Here is a 13,845-nt window from a genome sequence, read left to right as displayed (position 1 = left end):
CTTCTAAGGAATAATTATTAATTTACCCAAAAGGGGACAAATACAGAAACCAATTGTGACCTGCCCTTATCTTCATGTTGATCTCTATCTACCTCTTCGGTTCATAAATGTTGATATTTATCTCATTGTTAACATAAATCTAAACTAAAGACATCTTATTTTGCCAGGTGAATTACCACTGTACTACAGAACAGCCACTTATGAAGAACACATGGAAAATATTAACAATGTCGCTGAATTCATTTTCTTGGATCTTTCTCAAAAGCAAGACATATAAAAATATGCTTTGTGCCGGTTTTATTCTTCTATATAGTTATAATGGAGGAAACATTAATTGTTGTCACTATAATTAGCAGCCACCGTCTGACCTCCCCCATGTATTTTTTTTCCTGAGCTGCCTGTCCTTTGTAGATATCTGCTATTCTTCTGTCACAGCCTGTAAAATGATTGTAGATTTCCTCACACAGAAGAAAACCATCTCCTTTGTAGGCTGCATACCACAGTTGTTTGGAGTCCATTTCTTTGGCTGCACAGAGATCTTCAGCCTCACAGCGGTGGTGTATGATCAGTATATAACTATCTGCAAACCCCCACACTACACAATCATCATGACCAGGCACTTGTGTGGCCAGATGGTTATGGCTTCCTGGCTAGGTGGTTTTTGTGCATTGTCATACAGATTCTCCTGACCACCCAGGTCCCTTCCTGGGGGCTCAACAAAACTGACCACTATTTCTGTGATGTGCACCCTTTGCTGCAGCTGGCCTGCACTGACATCTATGCTGTTGGCATCATTGTTGTTGCAAATAGTGGGATGATTGCTTTGGGAAGCTTCGTCCTCTTGGTTGTGTAACCCGGGCGGTACTCCAAAAGGTACCCGCACTCCAATTGAAGGGATCAGAGCAGGTGCACAAGTGCTGTGGGAGGTGTACGGATTCTCCTCCCCCTATAGAACAGACCACCACTGGGGACTTAACCATATACATTTTAATGAGGGAACATAACAGGCATAATCAGGGGGGTATAGTGGACACCACAATGCCCCAAGGGGGCTGATTCAACAAAGGTTAGACACTTACAATCATTGCAAAAGACAGGGTTAACAAAATATAGAAACACAAAACACAAACAACAGAGCAAACAATACTGGTTGGGGAAATATAAAAAGGCACAAAATACAAAATGTCAAAGAAATATAGGGCCTACGTGCCAGGAGGGGTAGAAGACACAATGGCTCCTTTCTACTGCAAGAGGAATTTCTCCTTGTTAGCTCACTCACCCCAAGTCACCAAAACTGGTACTTGAACTCAGATCTCCCACATGGTAGGTAGGAACACTGCCACACAGCCACCAGTGCTGGTACTGCTCTAAGTTGCTAGGGGTCTTGACCTTCCTGGAGCCCTGACCTCATGTCGAGCTGCCTGGCCTCTGATTGGAGGAGCTGGAAGCCAAGCTGGGAACCGCTCAGGTCACTGCTCAGATCCTCCTGCTGGCCACAGCCTCTCGTAGGGGATCCTGGAGCCCAGCAGGAAGCCTCTCCTGCCGGCCACACACCGTGCTGCTGAGGGTCCAACTGCTGCCTGCAGGTCCTGCTCCTTCAGGCTCTTCTGGAGCAACTGCTTCCACCCCGCTGGCTCAGCTCTTGCCAGCTCTTTGAAGCTCCTTCCTCGTAGTCCCTTGCTGATCTCCTCTGAGTCAGCCATGCTGCCCTTTTTATCCCCCTGCAGGTGACCCAAGAGGCCAATCAGGGGACATGAGGGGTGAATCTCTGGGCCTGATTGGTGAGGAAAGGGAATCCCAAGTCCTCCAATCATCTTTTGCCCTTTCAAAACCCCTGGTCTAGGTCACTGCCAGCTAGCCCGTCACATCCTCCCACGCGGAACCCTTCACCATCTCCGGTGAAGCACAGGCCTCAGCCTGGGGGACTACTGGACCCACAGGGCAGCAATGGGGGCCTCCCCTGGCACCCCTGGGGCATCATAGGTGAAGTGGCGGACTGGCCGAAGCTCCCGCCTTGGCTGTGGGGTGCGGTCTGGGGCAGGACTCTGCGAGGGCCCCAGTGACTTGGGTTCCCTCTCACTCGAGGAGTCTGCCCCACTGGCAGGTAAAGGCATGGGGATATTTTCTCCTTCGGTCTCACCAGGCGGGGCCCCACGAGCAGCAGTCCCCATCTCCCCTTCGCCCTGAGGAGTGGCAGGTCCTAAGCTTGGGTGTAAGTCAGTAGGGTACCACCAGTCAGAGTCTGAGTCCTCAGGGGGAGCTGCAGGTACAACTGCTGGCTGGGTGGTGTGAGGCCTCCTTCTACGGGGAGACCTAGGCCTGTCTTCTCGCAGCTCACTCTCGGGTGGAGGGGGCCACACCAATTCACCAATAGGCAGTGGGAGGTTCTGGTGGACCACACGACTTCGACCTGGTCCAGACTCAGGGGAGATTTCGTATACTGCCAGATTTCGGCTGCCAGTCGATATGCACGACGCAGACAGTCCCGAAACTGTTGTGCATATTGACCATGAGTCAAAAGTTGTTGGTAGACTCGTTCTACCCCAAAGCACAAATCTATAGGTAATCGGGGCTCCCTCCCGAACATGAGTAAATACGGACTGACCCCCGTTGCATCATTCCTAGTGGAGTTGTAGGCGTGCACCAGGTATGCGATATGCTGACTCCATGCAGCCTTCTGTTCCTGCTGGAGGGTACCCAGCATGTTCAAAAGAGTGCAATTGAAGCGCTCAGGTTGGGGATCCCCTTGGGGGTGGTAGGGTGTAGTCCTCGATTTGTGTACGCCAGCCACTGTCAGTACTTCACGCAACAACCGGCTCTCAAAATCTCGCCCCTGATCGGAGTGGATTCTTGTGGGCAGCCCAAACACGGAGAAGTACTTTTCCCACAGTACTTTGGCAGCTGTTCTTGCTGTTTGATCTCGCGTAGGGAAGGCCTGGGCATATCGGGTGAAATGGTCTGTCACAACCAGCACATTTCCCTTTCGGTGCCCCTCCCCTTCTATGGCTAGGAAATCCATGCACACCAGCTCCATGGGTTTTGAGCTCTGCCATGGGTTTTTGATTCACTGCCAAAGGGGCTAGTGGGACCCCATGCAGAGGTCCCTGTGACTGTGAATGGTCGCCCATGCTGGGCCATTCTAGACAGCGGGTCCCAGGTTACCATCCTATTTGAATCCTTCATAGAATCATAGAATCACAGAATCATAGAAGTAGGGTCGGAAGGGAACTTGCAGATCTTCAGGTCCAACCCCCTGCCTGGGCAGGAAGAAAACTGGGCTCAAATGACCCCAGCTGGGTAGGCATCAAGCTGCTTCTTAAAGACCCCCAGGGTAGAAGCCAGCACCACTTCCCTTGGAAGTCGGTTCCAGATCCTAGCCACCCAAACTGTGAAGTAGTTCTTACGGATGTCTAATCTAAACCTACTCTCCAACAGCTTGTGGCCATTATTCCTTGTTATCCCGGGGGGCGCTAGGGGAAACAAGGTCTCCCCCAAACTCTTCTGGTCCCCCCTAGTGAGTTTATACATGGAACATGTTCTATGAGGAACATCTGAGACACTTGCCTTTGCTTCCCCTTACGGGGCTGGGACTTTGTGGCTTAAGCTAGGAACAGTATCCTTACAGAGGTTATGTGAACGTGAGGCTAAAATTCCCTGCTGAAATAGCTGGGGTGGAGGAAGAAGTGTCAACCATTGCTCTAGTGTGCCCTGATCCAGGATGGATGAAAGGGGCCACTCTCATTGTGGGGACCAACTCCAGCCTTTTCTAGGTTCTTGCTCGCTACTGTAAACGACAAGCTGGCCCAGGTTACCAACAGTGGTTAACAATACATGCCTTGTGCTCAGAGGCATATGACCGATGGGAGCATAGAGAGATGTGGTGTCACCCTGAGGTTGTGGGGACCCTGCACTTCTCTGGAGCAAAGCCCCAGCGAGTCCCTGCACAGGGCCAAAGGGCTTTGCCTACTCTATGCAATTGGATTGAGAGGGATGAAAATAATAAGCTGCTGGTGGTGAAGACTCCCACTGGGAGAGAGAGAGACCCGGTGTGCTGAGGGTCCCTGATGGTGTGATTGAGAAAAAAGGGCTCAACCAAGACCTGGTTACAGTGATAGTGGTTAACCCAACCTTGAAAGATATTGTGGTCACAGAAGGTGGCCTTGATAAAGGAAGATGAAGTGGTGAGCCCTAAGCAGGAGGGAAAACCCCCTCCAATTGGATTTCCAAGAACAGGACCCAGATGTGTGAGAGGTGCTGCGTGCCCAAAGAACAGGGAATACCCACCCTACGACCCTTAATAATGCTACCCCAGCAGCCCACCTCCTGTTGAGGGAGTGGGAAAGTCTTCGCTTGTTTGATGGAGTGCTACATCAGGAAGTGCAGGACCCAGAAGGACAGAAATATTGGCAGCTGGTCCTCCCTCAGAAGTATAAGGCCCTTGCATTACGGGCCTTGCATGATGACTTTGGGCACATGGGAGTGGAGCGCACCCTGGTGCTAGCCCGTGAGCGGTTCTTTTCGCCCAAAATGGCTGAAGATGTAAGGACTAAATGCTCAAACTGTGATCGGTGTGTGCGGAGGAAGACCCTGCCCGCTCGAACTGCCTATCTACACACCTCTGAGGAGTTTTATTTTGCTGCACTACAGCTGTGGAGCAAAGCACTGGGCTCCATGCAGCTCAGGGGCTCTGCAGGAAGCCTGTATAGTCAGCCTGGCAGCAATCTGAGAAGGCAGGCTCCAAGCAAAATCTTTTTTTTTCTCTGGAGCCTGCCTGCCTTCCTGAGCTGAGCCGGATCCCGGTGCTTCCCTCTGTGGCTGCAGTGCCCCCCGGGACTACCTGGATGCCTCTGGGCAGGTGCCACCTGGCAGCAGGGCAGGGGAGGGGGGGGAAGCATTACTGCCGTGGAGGGAAGTACCACCACTCCACAACCGAGGAACTGCTCTGCCTACTAGCAGCTCACCCTCTCCTCCCTGCCACCAGAGAGGCAGGTAAGTTAAGGTACGTGCATGACACGGTGGTTCAAAGGGCCCTAAACTGAAGTGGTGTTTTTGAAAACCCACCACTTCAATTTAGGGCTCCCGTTTTATCTAGACATGCCGTAAAATTTAACCTAAAAGTTAGGCAGATGAATTTTTTAGATTTTTATTTTAAAAACCTTGTTTTCCTTATTTATAATAATTGTTCAGTCCATACTATAGCTAAGAATCAGGAAACAGTGAACATTTGATTAGGTATGTATGATTATTCATTGCATTATTTAATAAAACTTAAGTTTATAACCTATCCTTTTCTCACAGAACTGAATCCCTCAGGATATGGTAACTCACAGGTCACAAAGGGATAGAATTTTATTGAGGACATCAGCACAGGACTCTTGTAATATCTTGTTTTATAGGAAACTATAGAATGTGAGCTGCAGTGATCCTGGTTTTCCCTGATTAAAAATCACAAATTCTCTGATAAAAACCCCTAAAGCCACGCTTAAAATTAAATGCCACTATATATATAGAGGGTGTGTGTAGACGAAACAGGGACCCCAAATTGAAGCGGTGGGTTTTAAAAAACACTGCTTCAATTTAGGGCTGATTAAAATTGTATGTTGTGCACACACCCTGCTGACTTACCTGCCTCTCTGGCGGGGAAGGGAAGGTGAGCTGCTGGTGGATGGAGTGGTCCCTGAGTTGTGTGGGGTTGTGGGGAGGGAGCTGGTGCTTCCCTTCACAGCAGTGGTGCCCCTCCTCCCCCCTTCCAGGTGACACTCACCTGCAGGCATCTGACTTGGGTGGTCTTGGGGGGCACTGCAGCCACAGAATGAAGTGCCGGGTCCCCACACAGCTCAGGCAGGCAGACTCCGGGGGGTAGAGATCAGGCTTGTTACTTTTCTTGGGTGAAGCCTGCTTTCCCAGGCTGCTGCCATGCTGTGTGAAGGGTTTCCTGCAGAGCTGTGGAGGAGTTTTAGTTTGCTGCACCCCAAGTCATTTAAGGTACATTACATTGCCAGATTTCCTACAACACCATTAAAGTGGTTCAAAAGCATTTAGGCTATTTTAAAGTGTCATGCACACATGCCTCTTATTTTGTCTACACACTCTGAGGTGTCAATTGAACACAATGTTTATTGATATATTTACAGTTTTAAAGCAATTTGGAAGCCTACCACGCCTCAATCACTATAGTAAAATAAAGTCTAAGTACCTATAAATTTTGGTATTTGATTTTGGGTTTCTTATCATGGAAAACCAGAGATCTCTCTGCCCCCTTAGCTCACTAGGATGCAGGTCCAGGCCCCTCACTCTCCACCCACAGTCCCAAAGCCCTGCTGGTACCCCTCACTCCACACCCACAACCCCCCAGACCTGCTGGTGCCCCTCACTCTCTAACCACACCTCTTGCCCTCCAGCCCTGCTGGAGGGCCCCCCCAGCTGCCAGGGCTATTGGGCCAGGGACCCAGCTCCACAGCTCCCTGCCCCCCACAGCAGGGTCTGAGACCCTGCTGCCACAGCAGAGCAGAGTGTGGAGCCTAGCTTGCCTTCCCCCAGATGTGGCATGGCCACAGCAGAGCCCATAGTGGAGGGGGGCAGGTGCAAACTGCCTTCTGTGGGCTCAGGCGTGGGGTGGGGGTGGGCCCGGCTCCCCACCACTGCATACACTCCCATGGGGGCAAGAAGAACCCATGTCCCCCATATATGTGTGCGTCATGGGGGTGAGTGTAGGCTTGGGCTCCTCACCCTGCTGCCCTCCCCCAAGGGCCTCTGCAGCCTGGCGGGCAGGACCCAGTGTAGCAAGGCAGAGCAGGGACAGGCAGGGAAGCTCAGTGCCACTGCTGTGAGCTCTGCACTGTCCTAGTGACCCTCGCCTTTCCCACCTCAGAGCAGCAAGGGGCACAACCCTGCACTACCACCTCATTGCTGTGGGGAGGACAGTGGGCATATCACCAGGACAGCACAGGGCTCTCACTATCAAGGAACTTCCCTGAAGGGCCCTGCTCCACTAGATCCCATCCTCCAGGCTGTGGATGCCCCGGGAAAGGGCAGCAGGTTCGGGAGCCTGAGCCTTCAGTGGGTAGCCAGCATCTACCCCAGCCCCCACCTTGCACACGAATCTGGGGGGGGCACAGGTCCCCCCTGACCCTCTGGGAGTGTGTACAGTGATGGGGAGCCAGCCCTATGCCCTGCCTCCCAGATGAGCTTCTCATGGCCCCATCCCACTCCCTGCCAGGGTCCTGTGGCCATGCATTATGGGCCTGGGCCCCAAGCCCCATCCACTGCCCAGCTGGACAGCAGCCCCAGCCCTGCCATGCCCAACTCCCTCCCTCATTATGGGGGCCTCAATTCCCACTCCCCCCAGACTTACCTGCAGGAGCTGCTCTCCAGGCAGTCTGGTGGCCATGTGCATGTATATGGACATGGCAACCCTTGCCTAACCATCCTTCTCTTGCTCCACGCTGCTCCTTGCAGGCAGGAACTCTGCCAGCCTGCAGAGACAGCAATGCAAAAGAGCAAAATCCATGCATTTCTCCGTTAAAATGAAAAATCCGCATTTTTCTTGGGTAAAAGGGAAAATATGTGGGGTTTTTTGTGTTTTCCTGTGGGAAACAGAAAACTTAGATTCCTGGTGAGCTGTTAACTTTTGTGAGCAATGAAAGGCCTCAAGCCCTATTGTTCCATTAGTTGGCTCAAACTAATTGCTGGAAGGCCTTACATCTAACTTATAGGAGGTGCATCTACATGTGCTTTAAGATGTTTTTCCTAATGCACATTAAATTTAGTACCTATGGGATACAGCTACACATCGCCGTACAATGGTGTTGCTATGGCACCATGCTTTAGTACTTCCTTTTGGAAGTACTAAAGCATGGCACAGTACGGGTGATTACTGTGCTGTGTGGGGGGTGAATGCTTAGATTTCCCAGCCATATCGCTTGAGCAGCATGCTATATCCAGGGAGTGCTTCACTACAGAAACATAGCTGGTGAGCACATATAGACCAACATGATCACTACGTCACCATAGTGTGCCATATGGTGACGTAGCACTTCACTGTAGGATGATGTGTAGACACACCCTGGGTGCCTATACATGAACAGAGATGCTGCTCTGATGTGCTGGAATTCCAGTGCACTGGAGCAGACTTGATTAATCAAGTGTGGCAGTTGGCACGCTCCAGCACCCTCCAGCATCTCATGTATCAGCATCCCCACACTTAAAAATGGTTGCAGGGGTGCTTGAACTATAGCTCATTCAATGAGCTTTAGTTCAGTTGCCCGCACTGTGGTTTTTAAGTGCAGGGACACTGATACATGAGATGTGGCAGTGCTTTAACTAGAGCGGCTAATTAAACTGCCACCCTTCCCACCCCCAGAGCATGTGTAAACGTTCCCTACAATGTGAAGTACTAAGTTAATGTGGATTAGGCTGTTCTAATGCACTATAGTGCAAGTACACAGCAGGCCGTACGTAGACGAAATGAGAGGCGTGTGCACACAATACTTTAAAGCGGTCTAAATGCTTTTCCACTGCTTTAATGGTGTTGGTGTTTGCGTGCATCAGTGGCATATTGCACATTAATTCCAGCCGCAGTAGGAAATTTGGCTGCTGTCAGGAAGCCCTGCAGGCAGCCTGACAGAAGCCCAGGAAAGCAGCTTTGCCCAAGAAAAGCAGGGAACCTGATCTTTTTTTTTTTTTCCTGGGAGCCTGCCTGCCTACCTGTGTGGGGGCCTGGTGCTTCCCTCCATGGCTGCGGTGTCCTCCGGGACCACCTAAACTGGATGTCTGTGGGCAGGTGCTGCCGGGGGGGGGGCCTTGCTGCCACAGAGGGAAGCACCAGCCCACCCCCGCAGCCCATGGACTGCTCCGCCCATCAGCAGCTCACCTTCCCCTCCCTGCCAGAGAGGCAGGTAGGTAAGCGGGGTGTATGCATGACATGGGGGTTTCATCAGCCCTAAATTGAAGTGCTGTTTTTTAAAACCCACCTCTTCAATTTAGGGCCCCTGTTTTGTCTACACTTTTTAGGTGGCACTTAATGCACAGTAGCTTATTTTACTGCATGTTAGCATAACAGCATCGTTTTTTACACACCGCTTTAATGCCCAGTAAAATAGGCTATTGCGTATTCAAGTGCATGTGTAGATGTGCCCAGGGAGCAGCAGGAAAGAACTAGAGAGACTAATTGTTTAGACAGAATCAAATATTTTCTTCAGACATGTGGCTAAACTGATTTGTGGTCATTGAATTAAGTGTAGAAGCTTTGAAATGCTTCTGGGAGGTCATTACATGAGGCAATGACATGCTACTGCTATGTGAATTACTTTAAATACATTCACAGTAACTACCCAGCTGGCAGACAAGTAATGATCCCTAAGGATTCTGCTGGATCTTAGATTATTTGGATTTAGGGGGTGGGGACACAATCTTAATTCAGTTTCTGCCCAGAAAGGCAGAAATTCACTCCCATGCTTTGAGATTGAGAAATGATGCAGCTATGAAAGTATTAGTCCCTAGTTTCAGGTTAATATCTCAAGTTTCTATATCAGACCTCAGTTATCTTGAGAAAGAATAAGGGACACTGAAAATAGGGGCTTGCAAGAACTGGAGTATGGGTGACATTTACAAACCATGCTGAAATGTATATGCAATCCTGTAGTATATGTAGTTCTGTAATTAGCCATTGCTGTTCATCCCTGAGAAGCTTGATCTCTGGAGCAAGTAACAGCTGAAAAGACAGAACCAAACACCATCCAGGTAACTACTGAGATCAGTGGCTATGGTCAGAATATTTTTTTTCAGTCTTGTTGAAATGAAAATTAGGTGAAAAAAAAATATATATATATACCAATGAATCTGAGGCACAAATTGTTTTGTTAATCCAAACTTCAAGGGCACATTATTTTGCTTCTGATATATGTTTGTAAATCATTATTTATTTGTTTAGTATTTATACAATGCTTGAAAAAGCTACATTAAACAAACACAAGAAAGGTTTTCAACAGTTAATACATAAGGAAATAGTTAAGGTGGCCAGTCGTTTCTTAATGCTTCCTGGGTGTGTACCTATTATGATATGGTTTCTTTAGATTCATAATATAGATAGAGATACAGAACAGGAGAAACAGAGTGGGAGAATAGGAAGACTGGTTTTGTAAGTTACAGCAGCAGAAATCTGAGTTTTGTCCTTGGAGTTTTTAAAAATTGCTATGTGATGTTGGGGAAGTCACTAGACAAAGGGCATTTCAAAGATGGTCGGTGCTCGTAGCATCCCCAGGGTTTGATTTTCAGAATTGTTGTAAACTCACAGTTCCCACCTAACATCCAGACTGGTTCAGTCTGTCCATCTTCTCAAAAAAATGTCAAAAGATAACTTTATTATGGTTTCTAAATATCTTCATGGATAAAAAATACCAGTTGTTAAAGCTGGCATTAGTTTAGCAGAGACAGATAGAACAGAATCAATTGCTAGAGATTAAAGCCAGACAAATTCAAAATAGAGACAGTGCACATATTTTTAGCAATGAATATAACCCAAGGAATAATCTATCAAGAAAAGGGGAAGTCTTCACATCTGGACTGGATATCTTTTAGAAAGACATGTATTAGTAAGCGACAAGTTATTAGGCTCCCTACTGAGATACTCATGTGAACTTCTAAGAGATCTGTGTTCTAAGGAGATCAGACTAGATCAGTGATTCTCCAGTCATTGCTGATCCATTGGCCATACCACTGAGTAAATGTGCTACACAGATGAGATATTGCTCTCCCTGTCAAACTCAGTCTTCAATTTTTAGTTGACTATGGTAGTGAGAAGTGTGGAGAGTCTTTTAGTGCCACTAGACATGGGTTGGATAACACTAGATTAGAAAACCTAATAGTCTCTTAAATCTCTGCATGCCTGTATGTATGATAGGGATGCAACTTTTTACTAAAATAGTCCCAATTAAAAACCCCCAGTGTGGACATGGCTATACTGGTATAGAAATTGTCTTAAACTGTGATATTATCATTCCCCTTCACCTAGAGGTATAAGCTATTTTATTATAAGTGTTATTATGTCACTGCATAATACTGCACAGTGTTATTGTGCCAGCATTCTCACTTTGGGTTGGATAGCTTTACAATAGACTTGGATAGTTATAATAGCACAAACTTTGTGTGTGGAGAAGGTTTGGATGCCTACCCAGAAGGGAGGGTGCCCTAAAGTTATGTATATCTGTAAATACTTTGCCAGGTTGATGAAGCCTTATTCTGTTTCTCTAATTTCTCTTGCACAGGTTTTAAAAGAGCAAGAGGAAAAGGAGAAACATACAAAAAAGAAGAAAGAGATTGTAAAAATACCAAATATGGCAGGGCACTTGGGAAATCTGTAGAATCGGAACTTACTTGTTTTTAGTGGGTTCAATTCAAATTTCAAGGTGTCCTGTCAGGTTTTTTTCACTGAGCTATAAGTTTTCACATGTACAACAGAAGGGGTTCATATTAAATAACTAGTGCAGTTATACATACTAGGTGCATCTACACATGCACATTTATGGCATAGTAACTGAAATTACCTTAAGGTATAGGTGCATGTCTACACATGCATGCCCATACAGTGCAGTAAATATGGCAACTTATGCTGGCTTTAGCCTACATTTAATGCCTGTATCATGTAAGTATCAAATTTACACCTGATTAGTTACTGCGAAATTAGTTACTGCACTGACTTTAGTCCCAAGTCAGTCCACACATTTAATGCTTGCATAAATTGTGTAGATGTTGGCTTATTCCCACTTAGTGCCTGGTAACTTACTTCTCAGTAAATTTAAGCTGGTGTAAATGCATGTGTAGACATGCTAACTGAGTAGTTTGTCACCTGTGGCAAATGTTGACATTTTCTTGACAGGCAAGAAAGCTCTCCTCCACATCTTCCTCCCTGTTTTTGCTTAAACTCATAATTCTTTCATTCTAGCCAAAAAACTCAATATTTTCCCTGGAAAGAAGCAGTGTTCAAGTGTCTGTGTGTGTGTGTGTGTGTGTGTGGGAGGGGGGGGCATGAGGGAGAGAAAAAAAAATGTTAAACCTCTGTTTTCTGTTGAACAACTGTTTAAGCAGAATATTTATTAACTGGCATATTAGCAATATATTATTGTTAACTTTTTAAAAGCAATATCAATATCTACCTCTGATAGATATTGATATTTCTTTTAGTTTTGCAATAGAAAGGTATAATATATGTAAGCAAATAGAAAGGGAAAGAGAAAATTCTCTGAACTTAATATCAACTATAATTTCAGCTTCATCATTATCTACCTTTTGGCTTAATAAATCTTGAAAAATCCCCCTTTGTTAGCCAGTATCCTATTAATTAAATTCCCTTTTTTGACAGGTGAATTACATCCATACTGCATAACTGCCACCTAACCAGAGCATATTAATATAATGGAGAATATTAACAACATAACCGAATTCATCTTTTTGGGCCTCTCCCAGAATCCAGAAGTGCAGAAAATATGTTTTGTGCTATTTTTAATCTTTTATATAGCTATTGTGCTGGGAAACTCTCTTATTGTTTTCACTGTGGTTAGCAGCCACCATCTCAACTCCCCCATGTACTTTTTCCTGAGCTACCTATCCTTCATAGATGTCTGCTATTCCTCCGCTATAGCCCCCAAATTGATTGCAGACTTCCTCATTGAGAAGAAAACCATCTCCTTTGTTGGATGCATAACACAGATGTTTTGGGTCCATTTCCTTGGCTGTACTGAGAGTTTTATCCTTGTGGTGATGGCCTATGATCGTTACATAGCAATCTGCAAACCTCTCTACTACACAACCATCATGACCAGGCATGTGTATGGTTGGTTGGTGGTGGCTTCATGGCTGGGGGGCTTCCTGCATTCCTTGTTACAGACCCTCCTGACTGTTGGATTGCCCTTCTGTGGGCCAAACAAGATTGACCACTATTTCTGTGATGTGCACCCTGTGCTGAAATTGGCTTGTACTGACACCTATGTTCTTGGCCTCATATTTGTTGCCAATAATGGGATGGTTGCTTTGATCTGTTTCCTCATCTTGATTGTATCCTACATTATTATCTTAGTCTCTTTGAAAAGTCACTCTTCTGAAGGGCGCCTCAAAGCTCTTTCAACTTGTGGCTCCCATATCACAGTAGTGATTTTATTCTTTGGGCCATGCACTTTTACTTATATACGCCCTTCCAGCAACATGGCAGAGGATAAGAGGATCGCTGTGTTTTACACCCTTGTCACCCCCATGTTGAATCCATTGATCTACACACTTTGAAATGAGGAGGTGAAGAGTGTCATGAGAAAATTATGGGCCAAAACAGTGAATTCAGGTGGGAAATAAAAAGTGAGACCTGTAAAATGATGTTAGTTATACAATTCAGAGATAAGTTTACGATACTATTTAGTGTTGATTTTTAGTGGAGGAAACAATGTTCTTCTCGGTACTGTTGTAGTTTTATTTTAACATTGGTGGCATTTTTAACATTTTGATAGCACAGTTGAGAAGTTATGAGGAGCTTAAAAAAAATAAAAGATAACCAGGGGTTGACAATGGTTTTAGGCAGAGTGTCCAAAACATCTGCAAACTCAACTTGTAAGATATTGGTGTACCAGGGGTGGGTGGCAGGGGAGTTGCAAGGGGCCTGATACTTGTTGTAACAGTGTAGCTCTGGCCCCTTCCCTGAGGCATGTGCGCCAAGCAAAATGCTTCTGTGAGCCAAGCTCTGGCACATGTACTGGGGCTTGCCTGCCCCAAGCCTAAACTCTCAGGAAATCATAATGATCATAGAAATGTATAGCTAAAATAACTCAAAATCTCATCTAGTCTTTGCAGTGAGGTGAGATC

At 46.7% G+C, this 13,845-nt stretch overlaps 1 protein-coding gene across 2 annotated transcripts; it reads left to right on the top strand.

Moving 5' to 3' along the window:
• Nucleotides 1-9,481: 9,481 nt before the first annotated feature.
• On the top strand, nucleotides 9,482-13,275 carry LOC132248388 (olfactory receptor 4S2-like). 2 transcript variants are annotated; one of them, XM_059721377.1, is made up of 2 exons: nucleotides 9,482-9,493; nucleotides 12,418-13,275. In XM_059721377.1, the coding sequence occupies exons 1-2, from the start codon at nucleotides 9,482-9,484 to the stop codon at nucleotides 13,273-13,275; spliced, it is 870 nt and encodes a 289-aa protein (XP_059577360.1). The 2 variants fall into 2 exon arrangements, with proteins under 2 accessions (XP_059577360.1, XP_059577361.1); XM_059721378.1 differs by lacking the exon at nucleotides 9,482-9,493 and having other exon boundaries at nucleotides 12,412-13,275.
• The last annotated feature ends 570 nt before the right edge of the window (nucleotides 13,276-13,845 follow it).

This window comes from Alligator mississippiensis, chromosome 2 (assembly GCF_030867095.1).
Source record: "Alligator mississippiensis isolate rAllMis1 chromosome 2, rAllMis1, whole genome shotgun sequence".
NCBI lineage: Eukaryota > Metazoa > Chordata > Crocodylia > Alligatoridae > Alligator > Alligator mississippiensis.
Note: the sequence above shows the minus strand (reverse complement) of the source record. Positions and strands in the feature narration are given on the sequence as shown.